Consider the following 15663-nt stretch of genomic DNA (forward strand, 5'->3'; position numbering starts at 1 on the left):
GATTTTTCAGAAATGTTTTATGATGAGTATTTAGGTATTTGACGTTGGTGTCTGTAATTACTCTGGCTGCTTCGGTCCTATTTGTGACAGTAGCTGTGATGGTAGCTGCAATGTAAAACTGATTTATACCTCAAATATGCACATTTTTCGAACAAAACATAGATTTATTGTATAACATGTTATAAGACTGTCATCTGATGAAGTTGTTTCTTGGTTATTTTGGTTGGTTCTTGGTTAGTTAGGTTGGCTTTGTGCATGCTACCTGTGCTGTGAAAAATGTCTGTCCTTTTTTGTATTTGGTGGTGAGCTAACATAAATATATGTGGTGTTTTCGCTGTAAAACATTTAAAAAATCTGACATGTTGGCTGGATTCACAAGATGTTTATCTTTCATATGCTGTATTGGACTTGTTAACCTTTTGCCAATAGGTGGCGCAATTAGCATTTTTTATTTCTGGGTCACCAAATTAAACTGCCTCGTGCTCAATTCTTGATCGTACAATATGCATATTATTAATTCTATTGGATAGAAAACACTTTCTAGTTTCTATAGCCGTTGGAATTTTGTCTGTGGGTGACCCAGAACTCTTTCTACAGCGAAATCCATGACAGGTACTGCGATGGTCTGAGAGCGAAGCTCTGATTTCAGATCAGTTTTGAAAGTCTGTGAATATCCTATGGAACGACATGAACTGCACCCGCCTTCCCCTGGATGTCAGTAACCAATGAGAAGTGGAATGGGCTTGCTGCGTAGCTCTCAGAGGTTATAAAAGGCCAAGGAGCGAGAGGAGCCTTCCTTTCGAAGCTGAACATTGCGCAAAGTGGACCTCAGGATGCCATTTTCAAACGCTCAATTTTAAACGTTAGATGTATCCATCTGTAATTTAATTAGACATAGGTGTTAGAAACATCATAACGAAGCTATTTTAAACCGAGTTATATCAGATTATGCGAGTATATTGCTATTTTTCGGAATTTCAACAGTATTGCGCCTTGAGGATTTGGACACGTTGGTGCAAAATAGCTATGGCTAGCTAGTGTTAGCTGCTATATCAGAAGTTGAATGCAACGTTTTACAACCAAGCAACGATTCTTTTGGACAAAGAACCACCATGGCAAGATTCTGATGGAAGCTCGTCGAAAAGTAAGAGCTATTTATGATGTTATTCCGTTTTTATGTGGAAAAATGTAAACTCAATAATGGTGAATAGTGACGCCTTTAATTGGGATGAGTCTTGTCCTTGAGGCAGAACTGAGATATCCGCTAGATGCAAAGTCAGAATTGTCTATACTGTAAATAAATCATGAAAAACTAAAATGTGATTTTTGGTATTAATTTAAGGTTACTTAGGCATTAGGGTTAGAAGTATGGTTAAGGTTACATTTAAAATATTATTTTATGACTTTGTGGCTATGCCAGCTAGTGACCACTCTGCAGAGCTTCCTCCAGAACAAGATTCATGATGAAAAAACGCTAACCAGCAGACAGAGTGGGGAGCTGTGTACAGCAGCACAAGGCAGCTCCCGCTCAGCCCAGTCCGAGCTCTTCTCTGTCCTGGCACCCTCCCCCCTTTCCTAATAGCATTGACTATGCTGATGACATCTTTATTGAGGGAATATATACTTGGTACGATTGTGATATGTAGTTGTCTCAACTAGTTATCTTAAGATCAACACACTAATTGTAAGTCGCTTTTTGCCCACGCTGCAGACGGCTATATCAGTCAGCTAATACAGGACTATTATAGGCCTAGTGCACTACAGGACTATTATAGGCCTAGTTTTATATATATATAAAAAAAAAGCAATTGTATTCTGATTTTTCAGGGCACCCTCAGCACCCCTACTTCCCAAGGCAGGTCCTAGAATAAAGTGACCTGATGGTCAGCCAGCCATTGTTCTTTTGTCTCAGTACAGTAGGAGTAAACCGATTAGAGGTGGTCTAATGCCATCTTTTTGTTACTGCCATGTCATGGCTAATAGAGCCAGCGGGATTGATTTAATCCAGCCATTGTCTGTGTCTACTGAGGTTAAAGAGGAACTCAGGCAGTTCTAGGTCTCTTGAGCCCGTTGTGTTTGAATGCTTGGACGAGCGGTAAACTCATGCCTACAAATTCATCCTTAGGGACTTGTTAAAGCCAACTCAATTATTCAAAATCTTGAATCCTATATGTAAATAATTGTGACAAGAAAAAGAGTAATGTAATGTAAAGTAGTATCCATGATATCTGTCCATACAGAAAGCATCTCGTCTGCATTTCTTCATCAGGGTTTAACCTGTTTGGGCTGCAGGGGCAGTATTGAGTAGCCGGATAAAAAGTGCCCATTTCAAACGGCCTCGTACTTAATTCTTGCTCGTACAATATGCATATTATTATTACTATTGGATAGAAAACACTCTCTAGTTTCTAAAACCGTTTGAATTATATCTGTGAGTAAAACAGAACTCATTTTGCAGCAAACTTTCTGACAGGAAGTGGAAAATCTGAAATTGATGCTCTGTTCTAGGGCCTGCCTATAAATGTTCTTGATATATATCAGTATACATGCACTTCATACGTCTTCCACTAGATGTCGACAGGTAGTGAGAGAAGAAATGGAGTGTGTAACTTGATTTGGGGTCGAACAAAAGCTCTTTGTATGACATGTCACCAGTTTCCTGTTTACTGGAGAGCGCGTGAAGGGACCTGGTTTTGCTTTCTGTACAGCTGTCGTTATAGACGACTAATATCTCCGGCTTTGATTTTATTTGATACATGTGACAATATCATCGTAAAGTATGTTTTTTCAATATAGTTTTATTCGATTATTGGAATTTTTTCGGGACGTTAGGCGTGTTGCGTTGTGTGCCTTTGTTCAGGAAGGAGAGCTTCGCGCCACTTTGCTAGCTTTCCGTGCTAATTGACTGGAGAAGAGGACATTCTAAATCCAAACAACGATTGTTCCCGACAAAGGACCCCTTGTACAACATTCTGATGAAAGATCGTCAAAAGTAGGACCCATTTTATGATGCTATTTCATATATCTGTCGAACATGTGAAATAGTCGTTTGCGCCCAGATTTTGGGTACTCTCTCGCTATACCTAAGCTGGATGTCGTAATGGCGATTGCATTAAGAACTAGTGTATCTATCATTTCCTATACAACATGTATTTTTTAGTAACGTTTATGTATAGTTATTTGGTCAGAATAGTTGAGTGCCATAAAAATATCCGCACATTCTGGGAAAAAGATGCTACGTTAGCACAATGTATAACCACTGATTTCAGCTCTAAATATGCACATTTTCGAACAAAACATAAGTGTATGTATAACCTGATGTTATAGGACTGTCATCTGATGAAGCTTATCAAGGTTAGTCAAAAATTATATATCTTTTGCTGGTTTATTCGCTATCGCTAACGTGCCTATTGCTATCGCTAACGTGCCTTGATGAATGAATGCGGTAGTGTGGTAGGCTATTGTAGTAAGCTAATATGTGTAGAGCGCATGCGATTCCGGTCGCATTCCGCTTCGCTCCACAGGTAGTTTCACATTTCATTTCATTTCATTACAGTACAACGGTTTGATTTGTTTGATCTTAGCTAGCTACATAGCCGTCTTTGTATCAAAGATAATTGTGTAGTTTAGAGTAATTATCTAGGTTAGCTAGCCAGCTATTTTAGTCCTTCTAACGTAACGTAATGTAGTCAACACTGCTAGCTAGCCAGCTAGCCAGCTAGCCACCGAATAGCAGCACTGTAGAAACTATTACATTCAACGGAACAACGGAACGACTTAATTAGTGTAGTGTTAGCTAGCTACATAGTTGTCTTTGCTGTCTTTGTATCTAAGATAATTGTGTAGTCTAGAGTAATTATCGGTTAGCTAGCCAGCTATTTTCGTCCGCTGCGCTGCCGTTCTCCTACCTAGTCAACACTGCTAGCTAGCCAACTTCTACCGAATAGCAGCACTGTAGAAACTATTACATTACAACGGAAAGATTTGATTAGTGTAGTGTTAGCTGGCTACATAGTTGTCTTTGCTGTCCTTGTATCTAAGATAATTGTGTAGTTTAGAGTAATTATCTAGCCAGTTATCGAGGTTACCTAGCCAGCTATCGAGGTTACCTAGCCAGCTACACTTTCAAACAAAGTCAACAACGCAGCCACTGCTAGCTAGCCTACTTCAGCAGTACTGTATCATTTTAATCATTTTAGTCAATAAGATTTTTGCAACGTAAGCTTAACTTTCTGAACATTCGAGACGTGTAGTCCACTTGTCATTCCAATCTCTTTTGCATTAGCGTAGCCTCTTCTGTAGCCTGTCAACTATGTGTCTGTCTATCCCTGTTCTCTCCTCTCTGCACAGACCATACAAACGCTTCACACCGCGTGGCCGCGGCCACCCTAACCTGGTGGTCCCAGCGCGCACGACCCACGTGGAGTTCCAGGTCTCACGGTTGACAACTCCATTGTGTCCTCCTCCCAGAGCGCTAAGAACCTTGGCGTGATCCTGGACAACACCCTGTCGTTCTCAACTAACATCAAGACGGTGGCCCGTTCCTGTAGGTTCATGCTCTACAACATCCGCAGAGTACGACCCTGCCTCACACAGGAAGCGGCGCAGGTCCTAATCCAGGCACTTGTCATCTCCCGTCTGGATTACTGCAACTCGCTGTTGGCTGGGCTCCCTGCCTGTGCCATTAAACCCCTACAACTCATCCAGAACGCCGCAGCCCGTCTGGTGTTCAACCTTCCCAAGTTCTCTCACGTCACCCCACTCCTCCGCTCTCTCCACTGGCTTCCAGTTGAAGCTCGCATCCGCTACAAGACCATGGTGCTTGCCTACGGAGCTGTGAGGGGAACGGCACCACAGTACCTTCAGGCTCTGATCAGGCCCTACACCCAAACAAGGGCACTGCGTTCATCCACCTCTGGCCTGCTCGCCCCCCTACCACTGAGGAAGTACAGTTCCCGCTCAGCCCAGTCAAAACTGTTCGCTGCTCTGGCACCCCAATGGTGGAACAAACTCCCTCACGACGCCAGGACAGCGGAGTCAATCACCACCTTCCGGAGACACCTGACACCCCACCTCTTTAAGGAATACCTAGGATAGGATAAAGTAATCCTTCTGACCCCCCCCCCCCCCCCCCCTTAAAAGATTTAGATGCACTATTGTAAAGTGGCTGTTCCACTGGATATCTTAAGGTGAATGCACCAATTTGTAAGTCGCTCTGGATAAGAGCGTCTGCTAAATGACTTAAATGTAAATGTAAATATAATGCTATATTGTGTTTTCGCTGTAAAACACTTAAAATCGGAAATATTGGCTGGATTCACAAGATGTTTGTCTTTAATTTGCTATACACCATCGATTTTTCAGAAATGTTTTATGATGAGTATTTAGGTATTTGACGTTGGTGTCTGTAATTACTCTGGCTGCTTCGGTCCTATTTGTGACAGTAGCTGTGATGGTAGCTGCAATGTAAAACTGATTTATACCTCAAATATGCACATTTTTCGAACAAAACATAGATTTATTGTATAACATGTTATAAGACTGTCATCTGATGAAGTTGTTTCTTGGTTATTTTGGTTGGTTCTTGGTTAGTTAGGTTGGCTTTGTGCATGCTACCTGTGCTGTGAAAAATGTCTGTCCTTTTTTGTATTTGGTGGTGAGCTAACATAAATATATGTGGTGTTTTCGCTGTAAAACATTTAAAAAATCTGACATGTTGGCTGGATTCACAAGATGTTTATCTTTCATATGCTGTATTGGACTTGTTAACCTTTTGCCAATAGGTGGCGCAATTAGCATTTTATATTTCTGGGTCACCAAATTAAACTGCCTCGTGCTCAATTCTTGATCGTACAATATGCATATTATTAATTCTATTGGATAGAAAACACTTTCTAGTTTCTATAGCCGTTGGAATTTTGTCTGTGGGTGACCCAGAACTCTTTCTACAGCGAAATCCATGACAGGTACTGCGATGGTCTGAGAGCGAAGCTCTGATTTCAGATCAGTTTTGAAAGTCTGTGAATATCCTATGGAACGACATGAACTGCACCCGCCTTCCCCTGGATGTCAGTAACCAATGAGAAGTGGAATGGGCTTGCTGCGTAGCTCTCAGAGGTTATAAAAGGCCAAGGAGCGAGAGGAGCCTTCCTTTCGAAGCTGAACATTGCGCAAAGTGGACCTCAGGATGCCATTTTCAAACGCTCAATTTTAAACGTTAGATGTATCCATCTGTAATTTAATTAGACATAGGTGTTAGAAACATCATAACGAAGCTATTTTAAACCGAGTTATATCAGATTATGCGAGTATATTGCTATTTTTCGGAATTTCAACAGTATTGCGCCTTGAGGATTTGGACACGTTGGTGCAAAATAGCTATGGCTAGCTAGTGTTAGCTGCTATATCAGAAGTTGAATGCAACGTTTTACAACCAAGCAACGATTCTTTTGGACAAAGAACCACCATGGCAAGATTCTGATGGAAGCTCGTCGAAAAGTAAGAGCTATTTATGATGTTATTCCGTTTTTATGTGGAAAAATGTAAACTCAATAATGGTGAATAGTGACGCCGTTATTGCGTCACTAGTCTGGCTGTAACGCACACTGTATGTCTAGTAACGTTAATTTTAAAAATCTAACTCTGCGGTTGCATTAATAACTAATACATCTTTCATTTCATGTCCAACCTGTATTTTTTTTGTCAAGTTTATGAATAGTTTTTGATAAAAATATTTGTATTTTCAAAATGGCGCCGGCCAGATTGCTTGAGTAGTTGAACACTATTTCCATTGTGTAAGCACGATTTGTGCCGCTAAATATGCACATTTTCGATCAAAGTCTATATGGATTGTGTAATATGATGTTACAGGAGTGTCATCTGAAGAATTCTGAGAAGGTTAGTGAAAAAATTAATATATTTTGGCGATGTTGAGTTATCGCTCTCTTTGGCTAGAATCAATGCTCTGGTAACGTTTGCATATGTGGTATGCTAATATAACGATTCATTGTGTTTTCGCCGTAAAACACTTAGAAAATCTGAAATGTTGTCTGAATTCACAAGATCTGTGTCTTTCCATTGCTATGTGCTGTGTATTTTTAAGAAATGTTTTATGATGAGTAAATTGGTAATACACGTTGCTGTCTGTAGTAATTCTAGGAGCTTTGGTGAGATTTGTGATGCTGGCTGCAATGGCAAACTATGATTTATACCTGAAATATGCAAATTTTTCTAACAAAACCTATCCTATACCATAAATATGTTATCAGACTGTCATCTGATGAGGTTTTTTCTTGGTTAGTGGCTATCAATATCTTAGTTTAGCCGAATTGGTGATAGCTACTGGTGTTGAGAAAAAATGGTGGACAAAGAAAAAGGGTGTCTTTTGCTAACATGGTTAGCTAATAGATTTACATATTTTGTCTTCCCTGTAAAACATTTTAAAAATCTGAAATAGTGACTTTATTCACAAGATCTGTATCTTTCATTTGGTGTCTTGGACTTGTGATTTAATGATATTTAGATGCTACTATTTAAATGTGACGCTATGCTAGTGATGCTAATCAGTGTGGGGGGGGGTGGGGGGTGATCCCGGATCCGGGTTTCTGAGGCGGTAAAAGTTAATGTGTGAAAGTTAAATATTTCTAAAAAATATATTTTGAATTTCGCGCCCTGCACTTGAAGTGGCTGTTGTCATTTTGTGCCCCGCTTCGGGCTTGCAGCCCAAAGAAGTTAAAGAAGAGACCGGTGGCAGAGTCGTAGTGTAGAAGAGGCCAAGAAACAAGCTGCAGCCAAAAATGTCATTCCTTCATAAAAAAAAAACATCAGGAGAAGAGGGACATCGCCGTAAAGCAAGTAAACATTTTTTAAATAATGTTAAACTTTATTTTTAATCCAGCTCAGATTTTGCTACAATGGAAAGGCAAATACCTGTGGAAACTTGTGAAAAAAATGTAAATAAAATCACCCGATTAACTCTTTAGTCATATCCCAGTTTATCTATTTGCTTATGGCCTTGCCTACACCTAGCGACTTGTTTTTTAAATTATATGAGCAAAAAAATATTACATTTTATTTGGAACGGCAAACCAGACAAAATTAAAACGGGTCTATTTATATGAAGAATATAAATTTGGAGGGCAGAAATAATTTAATATTAAAGCATTAGACCTCTCACTAAAGTCTTCAGTCATACAAAATATATATTTACATCTGAACTGGTTCACTAGCAGATTAGTAAGAATGTCTCACCCCATGTTCAAGAAGGGCATTTTACCCTTTGTTCAGATTACAACATTTCCCTTTTGGTAATTTGAAAATTAAATACTCTCAAATGTCACTATTTTTAAAACAAGCCATAGAAAGTTGGTTGCAATTTCAGATTAATCCACCAGAAAAGACAGAACAAATATTACAACAAATATTATGGTTAAACTCAAATATACTAACGGATTTTTTTTATTTATTTTTTATTATACGGTATAATCTTTGTAAATTATATCATAAATAGGACTGGTGGAATTGTCACACATGCAGCTAACAAAAATATGGACATGTCTGATCTACCCAAAATTAAACCCAACTAATTGCAGCATTACTGCACAAATGGAAGAGGCACGTGGAAGGGGGAGAAAGTAAGAAACTTGTCTGTTGGCCCTGCATTAAAGACCATAATTGGTTGTAAAAAAATTCTGATAAACAGTGCCATAATGATTGCAAAATAGTTGGGGAGAGATTTTCGATTTGTACCGATTCCATGGCACATGGTTTATGAACTGATACACAAAACGACGCAAATGAGCGATAGAAAACCGATCGCGCAAATGTCACCATTCTGAATTGCAACGTTTACCTGGAGCTAACTCCACAAATTGCACTGCTGGGTGATTTGAAAAGTCATAGTCAATCGATCAATAATATAATATTACCCGTAGCAAAAATGTTTACAATCAGTAGTTTTGTAAAAAAAAAATGGATGGTCTTCAGGGATCGATGGGAGGGGTTGATGGTAGCTGAAGGATGGACAAAAAACAAGCAAAAGATAACTTAATGTGTACAGACTAAGGTTTATTTCAAATCTAGCATAGTTTGTTTAACTTCAAGAGAAGTGAATATTACATTTTATGAAATATACCACCACACCAGAAAGCCTGGATATACAGTGCATTCGGAAAGTGTTCAGACCCCTTGACTTTTTCCACATAGGTATGTTACAACCTTTTTCTACACATAAGGAATCATGTAGTAACCAAAAAAGTGTGATCAAATCAAAATATATTTGAGATTCTTCAAAGTAGACACCCTTTGCCTTTATGACAGCTTTGCACACTCTTGGCATTCTCTCAACCAGCTTCATGAGGTAGTCACCTGGAATGCATTTCAATTAACAGGTGTGCCTGTTAAAAGTTGGTTGATTTGTGGAATTTATTTTATGTTTTGACAAGGTAGGGGTGGTACAGTATACAGATGATAGCACTATTTGGTAAAAGACCAAGTCCATATGACAAGAACAGCTCAAATAAACAAAGAGAAATTACAGTCCATCATTACTTTAAGACATGAAGGTCAGTCAATCTGAAAATTAAGAGTTAAAGTTTCTTCAAGTGCAGTCGCAAAAACCATCAAGCGCTATGATGAAACCGGCTCTCATGAGGACCACCACAGGAAAGGAAGACCCACAGTTACCTCTGCTGCAGAAGATAAGTTCATTAGAGTAACCAGCCTCAGAAATTGCAGCCCAAATAAATGCGTTAGAGTTCAAGTAACAGACAACATAAACTGTTCATAGAAGACTACGTGAATCAGGCATTCATTGCCGAATTGCTGCAAAGAAATCACTTGCTTGGGCCAAGAAACACGAGCAATGGACATTAGACCGGTGGAAATCTGTCCTTTGTTCTGAGGAGTCCAGATTTAAGATTTGGTTCCAACCGCCGTGTCTTTTTCAACAAGACAATGACCCAAAACACACCTCCAGGCTGTGTAAGGGCCATTTGACCAAGAAGGAGAGTGATGGAGTGCTGCATCAGATGATCTGGCCTTCACAAATCACCCGACCTCAACCCAATTGAGATGGTTTGGGATGAGTTGGACTGCAGAGTGAAGGAAAAGCAGCCAACAAGTGCTCAGCATATGTGGGAACTCCTTCAAGACTGTTGGAAAAGCACTGAAGGTTAAGCTGGTTGAGAGAACCAAGAGTATGCAAAGCTGTCAAGGCAAAGGGTGGCTACTTTGAAGAATCTAAAATATGAAATATTTTGTGATATGTTTAACACTCTCTTGGTTACTAAAGAATCAATATTTGTGATTTCATAGTTTTGATGTCGTCACTATTATTCTACAAAGAAAATAGTAAAAATAAAGAAAAACCCTTGAATGAGTAGGTGTGTCCAAACTAATGACTGGTACTTTATGCAAGGTATGTTTTTTGACTTTAAATACATTTGCAAAAAAAATCTAAAAACGTGTTTTCGCTTTGATATCATGGTGTATTGTGTGTAGATTGAGAAAAAAAAATGTTTTAATCAATTTTAGAATAAGGCTGTAACCTAACTAATTGTGGAAAAAGTCAAGGGGTCTGAATACTTTCCGAATGCACTGTATCAACAGAACACAAACAGACAGACTCCTGTAAATTCTATATGACAGTATGATAGGTATAGTTTTTTAAGCAGGCGTGTTGACTAATTCGTCTGGCTGGTGGTATTCATGAGATTTGGGTGGACAACAACAGCCTTTAAAAACCCTGAAAGCCAACCATCCTATTAGCTCCTCGGTGATTTAAGCCACAGTATAACAGCTGCAGCAGTACTAATTACTGCTCATAAAGGGGGGGGGGCTCTTCTAAAGCTCTTCCTCCCTCCACCTGTTGTTCCTAGTATCCACACTTCTAACACTATCCTCAACCCTCCACAACCTGGGGGGGAGGGTTAAAGCTAAGAACACCACCACCCTACTGTCTAAACATATGCCCCAGCTACCCAGAGGCAGCATACCTAGGACAATACAGTCATTGCTGTGGTTAGTTTGTGGCGGATGAATCAGAATTAGTTGGGTAACATAGATAAGATGTTTTATTTGCATAATATGCTTATGTGAGATACTTGTCATTCGAATGTATTCCTTTGGACTATAGGGTGGGCAGTTGCACTTTTCCCTTCTCAGCTAGGGCTCAGTCACTTGGGGCCCAGAGAGGGGAGAGGTCAGGCTTGTCTTCATATGTGAATGTATCTGTTAAACCATCTGGTGCTATGCAGAATATCAGAAAGGGAGGAGGACAGAATGGAACATTGTCTTCTTATGTGAATGTGTCTTTGCCTATTCTTAAACCATGTGAAGGGATGGTGTGATTAATGGGGAACCAATTAATTGTCTCCACAATGTCTGTACGCCAGTCACTCCCTCCTTTTCCCATTGGGGGGAGGAGTATGGCAGTGTCTGGAACCAGTGTATGTCCCCTCTGATGTTGCACTTATCTTGAGATAGTATATGACCTAGAGGCTCACTCCCCTCAGTGAGCTTGTCCAGGAGTGGGGTGTACTTGAGATGGGGGTATCTAGAGTTGACAATTGATATATGCCATTGCATGAGTTGGTGTTTTTGTACTATGAAGTACCATGAACGAGATTAGAACCTCGTCTTAGAGACCAAACTGAACGATAATTTATAGCGAACGCTATCTGGCTATGGGATACTCCTCTCTCAAGTAAAAGTCTTTCTTTGTGAAAAGTTCCTATTATCTGTGGTTTGTCATGTCGACTAGGGGGGTGGATCTTTGCTATAAAAGATCTGTTGACACTCAACTATTTATTAGAGAGTGAATTGTTGAAAGTCAAATGCTATTGCAAAGCTTAATTATTATTAAAGGTGTAGATTAAGTATAACTCTGACTGGTGTGTGAAGTTTGTCTCTCTCTCTCTTTGGTAATACAGAAATTAATCTACTACAAGTTACCATTAGAGTGCCTGCCTCTAGGAGATGCATAGCCTTATTGGTATGACTGTCATCTCCGGCTACATCTCCGCTGGCTGAGGAGAATGTAATCTCCGGCTACATCTCCGCTGGCTGAGGAGAAAGTAATCTCCGGCTACATCTCCACTGGCTGAGGAGAATGTCATCTCCGGCTACATCTCCACTGGCTGAGGAGAATGTCATCTCCGGCTACATCTCCACTGGCTGAGGAGAATGTCATCTCCGGCTACATCTCCACTGGCTGAGGAGAATGTCATCTCCGGCTACATCTCCACTGGCTGAGGAGAATGTAATCTCCGGCTACATCTCCACTGGCTGGGGAGAATGTCATCTCCGGCTACATCTCCACTGGCTGAGGAGAATGTCATCTCCGGCTACATCTCCACTGGCTGAGGAGAATGTCATCTCCGGCTACATCTCCACTGGCTGAGGAGAATGTCATCTCCGGCTACATCTCCACTGGCTGAGGAGAATGTCATCTCCGGCTACATCTCCACTGGCTGAGGAGAATGTCATCTCCGGCTACATCTCCACTGGCTGAGGAGAATGTCATCTCCGGCTACATCTCCACTGGCTGAGGAGAATTCATCATCAAAAACATCATAACTGTGATGCTTAAATGTTTTTCTCTGGAAACTGTTTTGCTCTAATATTTGTAGATTCTAATATTTGATGTTCTGTCGTTTATTTGTTTTTCTCTGGAAACTGTTTTGCTCTTATATTTGTAGTTTCTCTAATATTTGATGTTCTTCTGTTTATTTGTATTTATTCAAGGATCCCCATTAACTGATTCCAAGGCAGGAATCCTGGGGTCCAGCAACATTCAGGCAGTTATGAGTGTGGAAATATCACTTAGTATGGAAGCTGGCCCTATTTTTGAACATGAGCTGTGATGGAGGTCAGTGAGCCATGAGCAGTTAGAGAGGCTGAGGAGGCTTGGCTGGCTTTGTGCTCTGGTGAAAGACAAGATGCAGGCAAATTGCTGTTTTGTGGTTTTAACAAGGAAACATTCCCTAATCTGTTACGCTCATTTTCCTAATCAACACACTCCGCTAATCCATTTCCTAATGCCAGAAAGGGTCCGTGTTCAGCCCAGTGTCACGCCACACTGACACAATTACAAGGGGAAAGAGAGAAAACAGCATACCACAAAGTCATAATTGGCTTTATCAAATAAAATAAAAACATAAATTGTTTATTTATTTAAAGTTAGGGTAAGGCATAACATTAGCAGTGTGTTTAATGTTAGGGTTAAAAACAGATTTTAAGAAGAGGAAATGTAGAAACAGGCTGGGTTCATGACTTTGTGTGTGGTAACTAGTGACAAGGGCCATGATAATAGTGGGGCGGCAGGTAGCCTAGTGGTTAGAACTTTGGGCCAGTAACCAAAAGGTTGCTGGATTGAATTCCTGAGCTGACAAGGTAAAAATCTGTAATTCTGCCCCTGAACAAGGCAGTTAACCTACTGGGGCGGTCGCCCCACTGCCCCACCTGCCATTGTTGTAAATGAGAATTTGTTCTTCAAATCAAATCAAGTTTATTTTATATAGCCCTTCGTACATCAGCTAATATCTCGAAGTGCTGTACAGAAACCCAGACTAAAACCCCAAACAGCAAGCAATGCAGGTGTAGAAGCACCACAGCAGTTCTTAACTTACTTGCCTAGTTAAATTTAAATAGAAAATTCTTTAATGGTAATCATTTTCAGCAATGCTCAAGATAACAGCTGTCCTCTTCACCGGTTGTGCTTTGAGAGCAATTAGGATCTGGCTAAAAATACTTGAATCAGTTATTGCCCTTTATGGTTGTGAGGTCTGAGGTCCGCTCACCAATCAAGAATTCACAAAATGGGACAAACACCAAATTGAGACTCTGCATGCAGAATTCTGCAAAAATATCCTCTGTGTACAACATAAAACACCAAATAATGTATGCAGAGCAGAATTAGGCCGATACCCGCTAATTATCAAAATCCAGAAAAGAGCCGTTAAATTCTACAACCACCTAAAAGGAAGCGATTCCCAAACCTTCCATAACAAAACCATCACCTACAGAGAGATGAACCTGGAGAAGAGTCCCCTAAGCAAGTTGGTCCTGGTGCTGTGTTCACAAACACAAACAGACCCCACAATTGGACCCAACCAAATCATGAGAAAACTAAAATTATTATTTCCAACGTGTCAAGCAATTAACAAAAAAACAGAGTAAACTAGAATGCTATTTGGCCCTAAACAGAGAGTACACAGTGGCAGAATACCTGACCACTTTGACTGACCCAAAACTAAGGAAATCTTTGACTTTGGCCGCCGTAGGCAGACCTGGCTCTCAAAAGAAAGGCTATATGCACACTGCACACAAAATGAGGTGGAAACTGAGCTACACTTCCTAACCTCCTGCCAAATGTATGACCATATTAGAGATACATATTTCCCTCAGATTACACAGAGCCACAAAGAATTTGAAAACAAACCCAATTTTGATAGCACACTGTGGTATTTCACCCAGTAGAGTTTATCACAGCAGCAAGATTTGAGACCTGTTGCCAAAAGAAAGAAAGAAAGACCCACAGGTCATGGGCAGTGGTGTGAAGTACTTTAGTAAAAATACTTGAAAGTACTACTTAAGTAGTTTTGGGGGGGTATTTTTGACAACTTTTACTTCACTATATTCCAAAAGATAATTATGTATGGAGTAAAAAGTACATTTCCCCTGGCACCCAAAAGTACTTGTTACTTTAAAAAAATGGTTAGCAGGACAGGAAAATGGTCTAATTCACTAACTTATCAAGAGAACATCCCTGGTCATTCCTACTGCCTCTGATCTGGCGGACTCAATAGACACATGCTTCGTTTGTGAATGATGTCTGAGTATTGGAGCTCCCCCTGCCTATCCTTAAATAAAAAACATTTTTAAAAATGGTGCCATCTAGTTTGCTTAATATAAGGAATTTTAAATGTATGCTTTTACTTTTCGAAAACACTAATTACATTTAATTTTTATACTTAAGTATATTTCAAACCAAATACTTTGACTTTTACTCAAGTAGGATTTTATTGGGTGACTTTCACTTTTACTAGAGTCATTTTCTATTAAGATATCTTTACTTTTACTCATGTATGATAATTGGGTACTTTCTCCACCACTGGTCATGGGTGACATATACAGCAAGTAAAATGACAAAGACTTACTGGCTACTTCCAGCGAAGCGTTGTGACTGACAGCCTCTCCTAGGTAGTTACGTGCCACACAGGTGTAGACGCCCTCGTCTGGTTTAGAGCGTCGTCCGTGGACGATACGCAGGAAGAAGAGGGAGCCGCTGGGAAGGAGCATGCGGTGAGACCGAGGGTCATCCCGGTCCGTTTCCACCCGCTCACCGTCCTTGTACCACTCCACAGTGGGGTTAGGCCTCCCCTCTGCCTTGCAGTTAAGGGTGGCGGGCTCCCCCTTGGACACGATCAGGTCAGATGGGTCCTCCACGATCCAAGGTGGGCTGTCCTCAAAACGTGCCCGGGACCCTGTGAGGTGAAATAAGGTTACTATCCATGTAGCTGTCTATCAGTCATTCATACTATAGCCCAAACATGCCATCTCTGAAAGAAAACATCACAATGTACTCCCACATTGAGAAAAAAGGCAATAGAAAAGCCGACAGGCAAACCCAAATCCATCATCTCCACTGACATGGACGCAAGG

General features: G+C 40.4%; 1 protein-coding gene across 2 annotated transcripts in view; it reads right to left on the bottom strand.

Annotated features, from left to right (window-relative positions):
- The window catches only part of LOC129822162 (roundabout homolog 2-like), a 115268-nt gene that overhangs the window by 70721 nt on the left and 28884 nt on the right, over positions 1-15663 (bottom strand). For both annotated transcript variants that reach the window (XM_055880193.1, XM_055880192.1), the window contains exon 2: positions 15159-15485. In XM_055880193.1, coding sequence (XP_055736168.1) covers positions 15159-15485 — 327 coding nt within the window. The remainder of the gene's footprint in view (positions 1-15158; positions 15486-15663) is intronic.

Source organism: Salvelinus fontinalis, chromosome 24, assembly GCF_029448725.1.
Source record: "Salvelinus fontinalis isolate EN_2023a chromosome 24, ASM2944872v1, whole genome shotgun sequence".
Taxonomy (NCBI): Eukaryota; Metazoa; Chordata; class Actinopteri; order Salmoniformes; family Salmonidae; genus Salvelinus; species Salvelinus fontinalis.